Source organism: Cupressus sempervirens, chromosome 10 (genome assembly GCF_028749045.1).
Source record: "Cupressus sempervirens isolate cs-2001-9-10 chromosome 10, ASM2874904v1, whole genome shotgun sequence".
NCBI lineage: Eukaryota > Viridiplantae > Streptophyta > Pinopsida > Cupressales > Cupressaceae > Cupressus > Cupressus sempervirens.
This window is the reverse complement of record NC_143127.1, coordinates 492,693,863-492,707,737: the sequence shown is the minus strand read 5'-3', so window position 1 is coordinate 492,707,737 and position 13,875 is coordinate 492,693,863. Positions and strand designations below refer to the sequence as shown.

Below are 13,875 nucleotides of genomic sequence, written 5' to 3'. Positions count from 1 at the left end.
GCTATGTTTATCGTTATAAATATTTCTAATTAGTTCTTATAAAAAGCTCTAAAAAATATAGTATATGTATTAACTGTCGATCACAAATGTACTAAAAGTTGATCATTTTATTTTGTTTGCTGATTGGTCCATTTGTGCAAAAAGTACTATTTTTTTTGGTGAGGGACTATTAAGGGGTGAATATTTAAAATGACACCTTAGACCACCTCACACCCTATGAGTTCTACAGAGAGCATCGTAAATGCAGAAAGGTTAGCTTTAGCTCTTCACTCACATATGGAAGTTCAGTGTAAAAATCAACACATTTTGACTTATGTATTAGGAGTTCTAGGTGCCCAAAGTTAGCCTGAGCAGGTTGTCTCCCCTATACTCGATAAGCTTTTTTATTTTGTTATAAATATATTATAATGAATGAACAAGGTGTGATCGCTTTGTCAAAATCATCTGAGATTCGAAACTCCTTATAACTCACCTCATCAATTTTCTTTAAAAAAATCTTTAAAATATTATTGAGAAGACCCCATTACACATGGCTACTATTTTTGTTATAGATACCACCTAATGAAAGCTTCAAAAATGAAAACGCATGTACTAATAGCTTTTTGGGTTAGTGATTGACTCATTTGTGCACTACTTGAGACATTTCATAAAAGACTACAGACATTTAGCCATAAGCACTGATATTGGTGCATGAACATAACAAGTATCCTGTGAGTGTTTTGAAATGGTACTTTTGGACCACTTTACACTCCAAGATACCTACAGATAGATCCTTAATACACAAAAGCTGAAATCTTAGATTTAAGCACTTCACTCACTTACGAGGATACACCCAAAAAACTGACTTACAGTTGAAAAATTCTAGGTGCGCGAAGTTACGCTGAACGACTACTGAGTGTCCCTTTTTCAGAAATGTCTTCCTTATACTAAAATGCTTCGAAGATAGCCATCACAAAAAATTATTCAATGAAACGGGTCTACGACATTTGTCTACCATGTCCCTAAACTAAAACTCATATCTTAATCAAAGAAGATACTTGCTGTTTCTTTCAAACTTCTCTTTTATTATATTACGTTTTAGTTTAGATTTTAGCCAACACCTACCCTGTGCCACAGAGATCAAATTAGGTTGGAAATAGGCCAGCTCTATCGTACTGTTCCCACAGTTTCATATTAGTTTCTTAGTATAGAGAATTATGCCTCGAAACGTATCTTTTGGGTCCACATGTAAGAGCTTTTGGCATTATGCGGCCAATATGATAAAATCTAAACTATTTTGTAAAACACAAGAATTGATTAAAGATAATTACAATAGCAATGAAATAATCAAATGAATAAGCAATAAATTCCATCCAAACATTCGTAAGAGCATTGTGTGGCGAATCTGGATCAATATCCTTGTGGACTTGATATTTATTGAATAGTCTGGTCTGGAATACAGTAGCATAGGCAAACCTCAATAAATGAGGAACATTTAGAATAGCAGAATCCAACATGGCTCCTCTATTGGACAAAAGACCAAAATTTTATGTTGAACACTCGAAGGATTTCATAAGCGAATCCTCAGACTGTCAAGAAGCAATTTCATTGGAGCACCTTAGATCAATTGTGGCAGCTGCAACAAATTAAAACATCAACATGAAAACAGCCTCCAAGTCAGCTTGGCCTCTTAGCGGCTGTATTGAAATAGGCACCGATACTTAGGTATACAAGGTAATCATGGATTGATAGCTCTGCATTATTTTACTCTTCCCTTGCCAGTGTGAAATAAATGTGGAGGATAAATGTGCTGAATAAGCATAAATGTGTATGCTGGATTGAAAGACATAAGCCAAGAATTGCACCATACAAGCCTCTCAATAAGTAACACAATTTACCGGTTCTCCTGTAGTATCATCTGCCCTCACGACCTCCGTAAGCTTACATTTTAACACATCCTGTTGCAGCTTAGATCCAGCGGATTTGAGGCCCTTCAAGGTGCTTGGTTGATTGAAGAGGTTGACAACTGGCACTTTTGATATTGAAGGAAGCTTCTGCTGTGGGAGTAGCTTAGTAAAGTCCTCTTTCATAAGAGGAACTTCAAAATCTTCCTTCTTATGAGTCAGATTATTGTCTTTTGCGCCAATGTGAGCTCCTGGTTCCATGTGATTCGTTGAAAAGCTTCTCTGGTTGGGAAAATTAGGATAAAGTGTTACATACCCTCTTAAGTACATGACATCAATCAAGAACTTCTTCCAAGATGCTTGCCATCCATTTGTTCTTGATTTAGGTATCTGCACGGGGTTCTTCTTTGCATCATCAGTGTATCTCATATTCATGTACTTGTAAAACTCCCTCCATTTCTTGGGGAAGAACAGCGAGCCCCAGCTGCATGGAAGCTGATGGAAGTATGGTGTATTTGGATGCACTGCCTTGAAGGCCTCCGTTGCATTCCATTTGGGTCTCTCTTTAACAACTTCAACTACCCTTGGAGTATACAAGGCTATTGCATTCAACTCGGGTAAGGAAACTTGTGGATCATAGTGATAGGCCAAAAGGGCATATTTGAGCCACATATAGTAAAATGGAGAGACCTCAATATCATCTTCGAGGAGTAGACCAAAATCATCGTCAGAAGATGGATACCAACTTTCGCTGACTGCCCTAATAAGCCCACCTTGAATAATTCTCCTCCTAATAATTTTCTCCCCATGTGGCCACACAAAACCATCTACTGTCTTCAAGGTTTCTGCGTCGACTGCACTGTCCATATTGAATGTGATAACAATTTCATCCCCAACATAGTAGGCGTCAGTTAACGAATCCAGAAGTCTCTTGAGAGATGTAGCTCTGTTTTGGGTAACTATATTCACTGATATTCTCATCCTGTTCCAATCTGCACAAACCCAAACAGATGAAAACAAATTAGTACCCATTTCAAGCAAAAGCTACATTGGTATCCAATTGTACATAATTGCGAGATGAATCAGTTAACCTGTTTATACTAATAGGGGAAGAGATCTAGTAGTTCTCTAACGACTGTGATAGAGTAGATGTCATAGATACTTTCAATCATCGATCACACATGTACTAATAGTTGATACTTTTTAGCTTTTTTGATTGGTGTTGACCTATTTGTGTACCACTATTGGGACATTTCATTACAACTACTAGAACATTTTACCATAAGTACTAGTGTTTTTGGTATTTTTTGGCGAGTGACTAAAAGGGGTGAACATGGTGGGAATGGGGGCAAGTATAAAAAATGACATTTTTCAATCACTTGGCACTCCATGGCCTCTACAGAGATTTCTGTAGATGCCCAAACCCCGAAACCTTAACTTTTAGCTCTTGAATGACATACAAAAGTACAACGAAAAAATCAGTATAATTTAACATATGATTTAGAGATCTAAGTGCACACAATTAGCCTGAAATGCTACTGAATCTCTTCCCCTAGCATATCCCTACAAGGAGAGAAAAGTTCTGTAAATTTTGATGGAATGAGAGGAAAAACTTACCCTTCAAAGTTGCCGGTTTGATATCAACCATCCATAAAACATGAGGAATAGATACACGCGGCAGTTGAATCAGAACAGTGTCAGAAGCCTTTCCCACTGCTAGAGACAATCCATCCCGGATAACAGAATCCAAATCGGCTACAGTTATAATGATGGAAGGGTTATGAATTGCGAGAAGACCCTTCATGGATGCATAAACCTCCTGCACAATAGGTACTTCAGAACCTCCTGCTACAACACCAGTACCCACTCCAAGATCAAAGATTTTGAAACGACGCTCAGTGCACACATTTGGAGGCATCCCGAGCATGGAAGCAGCCTTTTCACAGGGGCAGTAAGCTCCCCCACTCACCACCACGTATGCTTTTCGACCGGGTGTATTGCGGTAGCGGGTAAACAGCGGAGCCAGATCTGCAATCTCCCCGAGTGTGTGTGCATAAAAGAATGCATCACTTTGCTGCGGATACATTTTTGCCCATTGAGTTATATAACCCTTGGACATGTATTGCCACCATTGTTTGTCTCTCACTTCAATTACATCCTTGAATATCACAGTTGTCTCGGACACATATGCAAGCCTATGCTCACTATCAGCCCATGTATCTTTATCCTTGGGATCCACGGGCAAAACGAATGAGCCTCCGCCTCTATACTTCTGTAATTGATAGCTACCCAATGAAATGCCAACAAGATAATGAGCAATATGAATTTAAAAAACAAGGATAAATCCTAGTAAAGTACTCTCTTCTAATTTCTCATTTCTTCCAAAACAAACAATCGAATGAGTGCAGAGGAAAAAATCCGGTAACTCAACATGCACATAATTGGTCTAAGAATGGATGTATGGCTATAGACAAACACATGTTCTGATGGGATTTGGAAACGAAGTATACGCTGTAACAGGGGATTATAGAAGGGAGGCCTTAAATCTGTGAGATAATGTTAATTTAACCATGCCCTGGCACCAAGTAGTTCAATCATATGTCTACTACGTAAGAGAGGAAAGGCATATGTTCTGAAATAGATTACCAAAAGGAAAATACATCGGACTCATGAAGAGACAAACGTGAAAGTGAATAATGAAAGGGAAACTCAGCAGAAAGGTGAAAGTAACGTCAATGGCTTTCCGAGGTTGATTGGTAAAATGATTTGTGAAGCTGCAAATCAGTTTCGCTTATATTGCTCGGAATACCAGTTTCAGCTAAAGGTCATTGCTGCCATCGTTATTAGATAGGACAAAAACCAATTCGAACAGAGGCCTCGACATATCATGCGAATCGGATTCCAACAACAAACTGGCAAATTCAGTATTCTGTCACTGACAATGAGGAAACTAAAGCAACAAAGCCGTGAATAAACAAGAACATAGTACCAATGGTACTTGCAAAAACATTGAATATGGTCACTGGGCATTGAAATTAACAAAAAGCTTGAGCAGGAACAAAGAGAATACCTAAGATGAAGATCCTCCCCGGTGGCAAATGTATAAGGATCCTCAATGAAGAGAGTCTTAACAAGCTGAGAGGAGATAAACCAGCCACTGGACAGAAAATCCACCTCAATAACACGCTCCGCAAGGATATCATAGGCGGGGTCAGGCAAGTAAATTCCCGCCTCTTTTGCCCCAAATTTCCGGTAACTGGGAAAGCTGAAATCCTTCTGACGAAACGGCAGAATACGGCCAATGCTGCCGAGAACAGCATTCCGGTACTTCTCTGTCCCAGCGGCATGCGCAAAGATCTCAAGAACACGGCGACCGGGAATCATATCGTCATCCACAATGTACACATAATCCGCCCCGTCCGCCTGCAAAGCGAGCTGAAAACGCCCAAAGTACTTGAAATCAAAAGTAGACCCAACAAAGAAAATCCTCGAATTGTTGTAAGAATCAACAATGCTGCGCAGCGAAGCCTCATTAGGGCTCCCGAGGGCCATGACCCAAACGCTATGAAACGGCAGAGTCTGTTGCAGCAAAGCCTCCAACTGAGCGCACAACGTTTTCCGCTTGAAGTGGTTGAGAATAACCGTCACCTTCGCTTCCGCCGAAAGTGGGGTCGCCGAGGGCAACCGCAACAAGTCCCTCAGCGTCTCACACCCGCGGGAACGCTGCTGAAATCTCAGGATCTCCGTATAAAGCTCCTTTTTCAGCCGAATCATTTTCAAATCGTTCGACTTCTTTTGCTCGAAGCTGATCTGCTCGAATTCACAAACATCCGAAATGGTCTGCGGCAGTTGCAGAGCGGAATCATCCACCTTCTCAATCAGCATCGCCCCGTGGTTTCGATTCAGGGACCCCTCGGTGGCCCGGAGAATCCCCCGCCATGTCTTTTGGGCGATCTGAAAAGACCAGGGGCTCGGCAGCTCCGGTCGAAGATCCACAGTCGACATCATCAGCAGCAACATTACTGTTCCATACGCTGCCACCACCAATTGCCCGACGAACATCCACGACATTGCGCACCTCATTGTCCTCTGGCTCCCGTTCCTTTTCTTGGGCACCCAAGCATACTCCTTCGCTATGTTCTCCGAGCTGCTGCTGTGCCCATTTCCTTCCCCGCCATTAACACTCGCCCCCATCATTCGCAGAACCAGAAAAATTGAGCCCTCAACCAGAGAATGGGCTCAGAAACAGACCTTGAGCCCTCAGAAACAGAGTATGGACTCAGAAACCGAGAAAGATTTGGGGCTCAAAAAATGAGCTCTGAATTGGAAAATGAGCTCTGAATCGGAGAACGGGCTCTGTTCCAGAGAATGAGTATGAATCAGAGAATGGGCTCTAATCCAGAGAATGAGTATGCAATTATGAATCAGAGAAGCTCTAATCTCTGACCCAGAGTACAATTTCGGAACCAGTGAACAATTTCTGAAGTAGAGAATGCGGAAGATGTTCACGAGGGGTAGAGGAGGAAGAGGTGAAGAAGAGAATCCCGAGTGGTATTAGGGAGTGAAGGTGGGGCGTTTTAAAGGTCTCCATCTCGATCAACGACGCGGCTGCTGACAAATAATAAGTTAGTCCACGAACACCCACGCACTCCGCACCAGCTCACATTGTTAAATCTGGGGGTAAACATTTTTCAATTTCTTACAAAGGCAGTAATGAATGCGGCTCGCTCAAGTATCGGCAGATCCGCCTCTGAGCGTTGTTGTAAATGGAAGTCATTTAATTTTGGAGGGCGGTCATTGGATTTAATGGACTCGTACGAGTCACGAGGTCCCGTGTATTTTGGTCTTTGCCTGTTGTTCTTTATCACAAATATTAAATCAGCATTGCATTAATGGGATTAAGATATCATTAATTAAAGATCACATGAAAGTGTTTTTATAAATGAGTCTCATTATTTTGGATTAGTATTGTCTAAGGGGTAGAGGGGCAGATATCATGCATGGATTGTGGTGGACGTTTGACTTCGTGCCACTAAAATTGTGGAAAGGGCTAGGGGAGGCCTCATGTTGCTTAAGAGATATAGATTTATTGTATGCATGATTTAAGGCTTTTATTATTTAAGGAAATTAGATTTTGTGAAAGGCAATTAAGTAGCAAGGTTGATGGGATTTTTCTTTATTTTAGTCTTTTATTTAAAAGAAAGTTTTAGGAATTTCTAAAACGTAATTAGGCAGGTGAGGTGTAATGGGATTTTTCTTTATTTAAGTTTTTATTTTTTTAATGAAATTAGATATCCTAAAAAGCAATTAAGTAGTTGAGTTGTAATGGAATCTTTTAAAGATTTTTTGTATTTATCTATTTTGGTTATCATTAGGTTCCATAAGTTGTTTGATCTATAAGCATTATGCAAGGCTTGAAGACATCAGAAGCAATGAGGTCGGGATCATGTCCTGGCTAGCCAAATTTGACAGTTGGATGCTCTTTAGTCCTTGGCTATTAGCCAAAGAGGTTGCAGGCATGTGTGGGCTTGAATTGGGTACCTAAAACTTGTTTGTGGATGACCTCCATAAAAAAAAAAAAAATCATTTATTCAAAATTGCTTCTTTTAAGCCCATTGTATCTGTATTAAGATAGCCTTCTTAAATGGAAATATATGATATTAAATGCTTAGATTTTCAACACCTAATGTTTCTATTAAGGAAAAAATATTTTTAAAATAAATGATTAGCCTTTTAAGCAACATAGCATTCTTAAATGGAAATATATAATCTTAAATACATAGACTTTCAACACCTCGTGTTTCTATTAAGTTAAACAAATAAAAATAAAAGATTAGTCTTTTATTTATTTCAAGAAAATTAGGTAATTAAGTAGGTGAGGTGACTTATACTTTTCTTTGTAGATTTTATTATATACTTATTTTTGGCAATCATTAGGTTCTATAAGTTGTTTGACATTATTAAAAACTTCATTCAAAATTACTTCATTTGAGCTCATTATATTTGTGTTATGGTACATAGACTTCTTAAATGCTTGCTTAAGGTCCCTTACACTTCATAAAAGAGAACATATTCTCTTAAATGCTTAATTTTAAATATCTTATGTTTCTATTAAGAAAAATATATTTTTAAAATGCATGCTTTAAGTCTTTTATTTTTTTCAAGGAAATTAGATTTCTTATAAAGTAATTCACTAGGTGAGGTGTACTAGGAATTTTCTTTGTAGATTTTTGTTCTTGTCTATTTTGGCTATCATTATGTTCCATAAATTGTTTGACATGTGAACATTCATACAAAATTGTTTTTTTTAATCTTCTTATATTTGTGTTAAGGAACATAAACTTCTTATATGCTTACTTTAGGCCCTTACACTTTGTAAAAGAAAAAATATTATCTTAAATGCTTTGCTTTAAATACCTAATGTTTCTATTAAAAATGTCATTGGAAAAGACCCATCATAAAAGATCAACACAAGACTAGAAGTAGATACCAAAAGGAAACACAAATAATCAAGTCACATAGTTAAAATCATTTGTTTGATTTGGCCAAAAGAATGTCTTTTTAATTGCTAGGTTTAAATATGGTTTCAAGATTAAACATTGTTCCTATGACCTCAATATATATATAGAAAATGCAATCATAGTCACACTCACCGACTGAGTTAAATATTATAAGTCAAAAGATCATATTTAAACCGACATATTTTTAAATACCAAACTTCATTAGAAAACAATTATATTTAGATTTTGCTATAAATCTAAGAATGTAGTAAGCATTTTAGAAAAATGCTCATTAAGTCTGAATATAATAGATTTCCATTTTAACAAATTTCACTTTAAAGCAATTAAAAATATAATTCCAAACACCTCTTAATTAAAAAATAATATCATTTATATATTATTATTATAATATTTTTTCTTTTAACAAAATAATTAGCTACAATCAATTTAATAAAATTTTAATTAATTTATATAAAAACTCATTATTAATAATATAAATTGTAATTAAATTTTTTTAATTGAATAAAATAATTAAAATTAGAATTAATGTAATTTAAGAAAAAGAACTAGCCCCTAATTAAGGGGTGTGGCCCTTGTGGCCACACTGCCCAAGGCAACCGCACTACCAAAGACAGCGTATGCTATGTTGGCAACGACAGATTGTCCAAGCATAGTCATGCATTGCCTTGGTAGCATACTTGTCCTTTGGACAATGTTGTCTTAGAAGTCATGGGGGTGGGGGATGGGGTCCCCACTCCAATATTTTAAATATTTTCTTTTATATAATTTTTATAATAAAAATTAATTAATTTTTTATTTTTTAAATACTTGTAGGTTTGTGCCTGGAGGACAAATTCTCCATATATATATAATAAAGAACACTAATCAGTTGAAATTGAAAACAAATTGTAAAATCAATCTAAATAAAATCCAATCAAACCCTAGCTTCAAAATTCATTTTCTCTGTAAATTTTCTCCTGTAGAAACAATTAAGGACCTAAATTCATACATACAAATATGAGAAAACCAAAAAGACAATCAAACACAAGTCATACACAATTCAAGCACCCAATCAAAGATGAAGAAAATAAATCTTTCTAATGAAATATTCAATTTGGGTTTTCAAACCCTGTCTTACGTGGATGCTAAAAATTTGACAACTGGGTGAACTTCCTCTTGTAACCAAATCCCTCGAGCCACCAAAAATTCCCTTCTTTTCCAAACCACAAAGTTTCTCTCCAAAACCTCTGTGTCAATAATGACCCGAAAACACTCTAATATAGAATTCTAATTCCCTTTTAAGGTTTCTGTCTCCACAAGCTCTAAAACTATTATTATTTTATTTAATTAACCCTTTCATGCACACTTCATTCACTTTTGAATTAAAATATTCTTTTATAATTGATTTATTTATTTCTCCACATTGCATTTAAAACAAATTCATAAAAAAATATTTATTTAGTATTTAATTTATAAAAATTACTTAAGCACATTATTTAAATATCACTAATTTTTAAATCTTTAGTAAGTAAATAATAATGCTACACAATAATTAAAGTTTAATAGTTATTATTTAATTTTAAAATTCTTTTAATGTAGTTTTCTAAATTAGAACTTTAAATTAAATCTTTTGATTTAATTGAAAATCTATATAATTCCAATAACCCCAATAAATGCAAAATCGTCATATTTTAACATTTTCTTTTTAAAAAAATTAAATAACATTTAATAAATCAATATCAACGATTAATCCAAAAATCATAAATAACTAGTCTATCAAGTAAATCACTAAGTCAAACCTCAAGAAATGCTTAAGAAAAATCAACCAAACCAAGAATCAAACCACATACACACAAAAGCCTCACGGATTTTATAAAGGGTAAACAGTTTGTTACGAGTCCTCCTTGCAAGACAAGTATTTAGGCTATGTTTAGGATTGGACTTGATCACTATCTTCTCATTCTCACCATTTGAATATTGTAATAGGGCATGCTCATCTTAGAAATTCAAGGAAATCGATGCCCAATACCTATATCCTGCATAAAAGATGAGCATGCGCATGTACATAAATATATCTAAACTAGACAAGGAATGACAGGGAGTGGTACATCATATAGATCCCGACTAGCAGGTGACTACGACTCCCTCCCTTAACCACAACAAACATGTTAGACAAAAGATAAAATAGAGACACATACCATACACATGAAAGTATGGAGTAAGTATTATAATAAATCACAAGTCAAAACATTGAAGGCTCAAATATAACAATGCTTCATTTGAGCTCATTGTATTTGTGTTAAGGGACGTAGACTTCTTAAATGCTTGCTTAAGGTCCCTTACACTTCATAAAAGAGAACATAGTCTCTTAAATGATTAACTTTAAATATGTTACGTTTATATTAAGAAAAATATATATTTTTAAATGCATGCTTTAAGAATTTTATCTTTTCAAGGAAATTAGATTTTTTATAAAGCAATTGACGAGGTGAGGTATACTAGGAATTTTCTTTGCAGATTTTTGTTCTTATCTATTTTGGCTATCATTATGTTCCATAAATTGTTTGACTTGTGAACATTATTAAAAACTTCATTCATACAAAATTGGTTTTTTTAATCTTGTTATATTTGTGTTAAGGAACATAGACTTCTTAAATGCTTACTTTAGGCCCTTACACTTTGCAAAGGAAAATATATTCTCTTAAATGCTTAGCTTTAAATACCTAATGTTTCTATTAAAAAACTCATAGGAAAAGAACCATCATAAAAGATTAACATAAGACTAGAAGTAAATACGAAAGAAAACACAAATAATCAAGTCACATAGTTAAAATTATTTGTTTGATTTGGCCAAAAGAACATCTTTTTAATTGCTAGGTTTAAATATGATTTCAAGATTAAACATTGTTCCTACAACCTCAATATATATATATATAGAAAATGCAATCATAGTCACACTCACCGACTAAGTTAAATATTATAAGTCAAAAGATCATATTTAAACCGATGTATTTTTAAATACCAAATTTCATTAGAAAACAATTATATTTAGATTTTTCTATAACTCTAAGAATGTAGTAAGTGTTTTAGAAATCATCATTAAGTTGATATAATAGATTTCCATTTTAACAAATTCCACTTTAAAGCAATTAAAAATATAATTCCAAATACCTCTTAATTACAAAATAATATCGTTTATATATTATTATTATTATTATTTTTTCTTTTAACAAAATAATTAACTACAATCAATTTAATAAAATTTTAATTAATTTATATTAAAAAACTAATTAATAATAATATAAATTGAAATGAAAATTATAACTAATTTTTTTTAATTGAATAAAATAGTAATTAGAATTAATATAATTTTAAAAAAAGGAATTAACCCCTAATTAAGGGGTGTGGCCCTTGTGGCCACACTACCCAAGGCAACTACACTACTAAAGATAGTGTACGCTACCTTGGCAGTGACATACTATCTAAGCACAATCATGTGTTGCCTTAGCAGTGTATGTCCTTTGGACAGTGTTGTCTTGGAAGTCATGGGGGTGGGGATAAGGTCCCCCCTGCCCTAACATTTTAAATATTTTCTTTTATATTATTCTTATAAAATAATTTTTTTAATATGTCTTTTAAAATACTTGTAGGTCTGTGCCTAGAGGACAAATATTCCAACAATATATATTTAAATGCCACTAATTTTTAAATCTTTATTAAGTAAATAATATTGCTACATAATAATTAAATTTTAATATTTAATACTTAATTTTAAAATCCTTTTAATGTATTTTTCTAAATTAGGACTTTAAATTAAATCTTTTGATTTATTTTAAAATCCATATGATTCTAATAACCCAAATAAATGTAAAATCGTCATATTTTAACACTTTCTAATTTTTAAAATTAAATAACCTTTGATAAATCAATATCAATGATCGATCCAAAAATCATAAATAACTAGTCTATCATGCAAATCACTAAGTCAAACCTCAAGAAATGCATAAGAAAAATCAACCAAAGCAAGAATCAAACCACATACACACAAAAGACTCATGGGTTTTAAAAAGGGTAGACAATTTGTTACAAGTCCTCCTTGCAAGACAAGTATTTAGGCTATGTTTGGGATTGGACTTGACCATTATCTTCTTATTCTCACCAATTGAGTATTGTAATAGGGCATACTCATCCTAGTAATTCAAGGAAGTTGATACACGATACATATATTCTGCATAAAAGATGAGCATGCACATGTACATAAATATATCTAAACTAAATAGGAAAAGGCAGGGAGTGGTACATCATGTAGATCCTGACTAGTGGGTGACTATGACTCCCTCTCTTAACCACATCAAACATGTTAGATAGAAGATAAAATAGACACACACACCATACACATGCAAGTATGGGGTAAGTACCATAATAAATCACAAGTCAAAACATTGAAGGCTCAGATATAACAATGCTTCATTACGAATATACAATAATCAACATTATCTGACATCATTGTGAAAGACATCACATTTATTAACTACGAATCATTTGAAACATCATTAATGCACAAGCAATGTAGTGCCTGCCCCTAGTTTGCATTTTTGCTAACATTGTCAAACTCTTTTGGGGCTAGTTTTATGTTGATGGTTAGCAGCATTGTTTTGAGACTATCAAGTATTGTGCTATGGATTCAGTTGATATGTGATGAGATCACTTAGACTTTACATTTCATGTATGTATGATAATTATTTTTAGTGTTTGCAGTTATTAATGATGATTAGTAAGATGATTTATTATCATATGTGTTTTCTTATGGATACTTACCCCATACTCGCATGTGTATGGTGTGCGTGTTTGTTCTTATGTTTGGCATTTCTAATGTGGTTAAGGAAGGGAGTCGTAGTCACCTACTAGTCAGGATCTACACGATGCACCACTTCCTACCATTGCCTGTTTAGTTTAGTGTATATTGTGCCTGTACATGCATGGTTTTTATGCAGGTTGCAAGTACCGAGTATCGACTTCCCTGAATTGCCAGGATGAGCGTACCCTATCGCATTATCTCAATGGTAAGAGAGGGGAGATAAATTCTCAAGTCCAAATCCCAACCCTTTAAGCCATTTGTTCTAATTGAAAATTAGGACAAGTATCTGAGTTGAGTGCCCTCCGAATGCGTTGGATGACGTAATTTGTGATATTAACCCTTGGTTTGATTTTGTATGTATTTTGACTATGATGGGTTTTCGTATTTTACCTTGTGAGTCTTTGGAGTATTTTCTATTAATTAAGCTTAATTAAAAGATTTTAATTAATGGTTTAATTTAATGGAAAATTAATATGGTATTTTAATATTTATTTTATTTAATTAATTAGGAAATTAATTAAATAAAATAATTAAATTTGAAGATAAAAGTTATAATTTTAAAGTTGGAATGTGATAATATTTATTTAAGTTAATAAATATTTTAGCAATTAAGTTTTGGATATGAATTTAAAAG

The 13,875-nt window shown here is 34.5% G+C and overlaps 1 protein-coding gene across 1 annotated transcript; it reads right to left on the bottom strand.

The window, feature by feature from the left end:
* Nucleotides 1-1,371: 1,371 nt before the first annotated feature.
* Nucleotides 1,372-6,671, bottom strand: LOC149534820 (uncharacterized). The gene is made up of 3 exons (XM_089805486.1): nucleotides 4,954-6,671; nucleotides 3,501-4,168; nucleotides 1,372-2,875 (listed from the first exon to the last, which is right to left on the bottom strand). Exons 1-3 carry the CDS (start codon nucleotides 6,078-6,080, stop codon nucleotides 1,857-1,859), a joined length of 2,814 nt encoding a protein of 937 aa, XP_089661612.1. The 5' UTR covers nucleotides 6,081-6,671; the 3' UTR covers nucleotides 1,372-1,856.
* Between the last annotated feature and the right edge of the window lie 7,204 nt (nucleotides 6,672-13,875).

What these genes read in the sequence shown, in the direction of transcription:
- LOC149534820 (XM_089805486.1), bottom strand. Translation starts at nt 6,080, where the DNA reads ATGATGGGGGCGAGTGTTAATGGCGGGGAAGGAAATGGGCACAGCAGC. An exon ending in GGGGAGGATCTTCATCTTAG is followed by an intron (nt 4,169 to 4,953) that starts GTATTCTCTTTG and finishes TTCATTGGGTAG; the next exon opens with CTATCAATTACAGAAGTATA. An exon ending in CAAACCGGCAACTTTGAAGG is followed by an intron (nt 2,876 to 3,500) that starts GTAAGTTTTTCC and finishes GGGTTTGTGCAG; the next exon opens with ATTGGAACAGGATGAGAATA.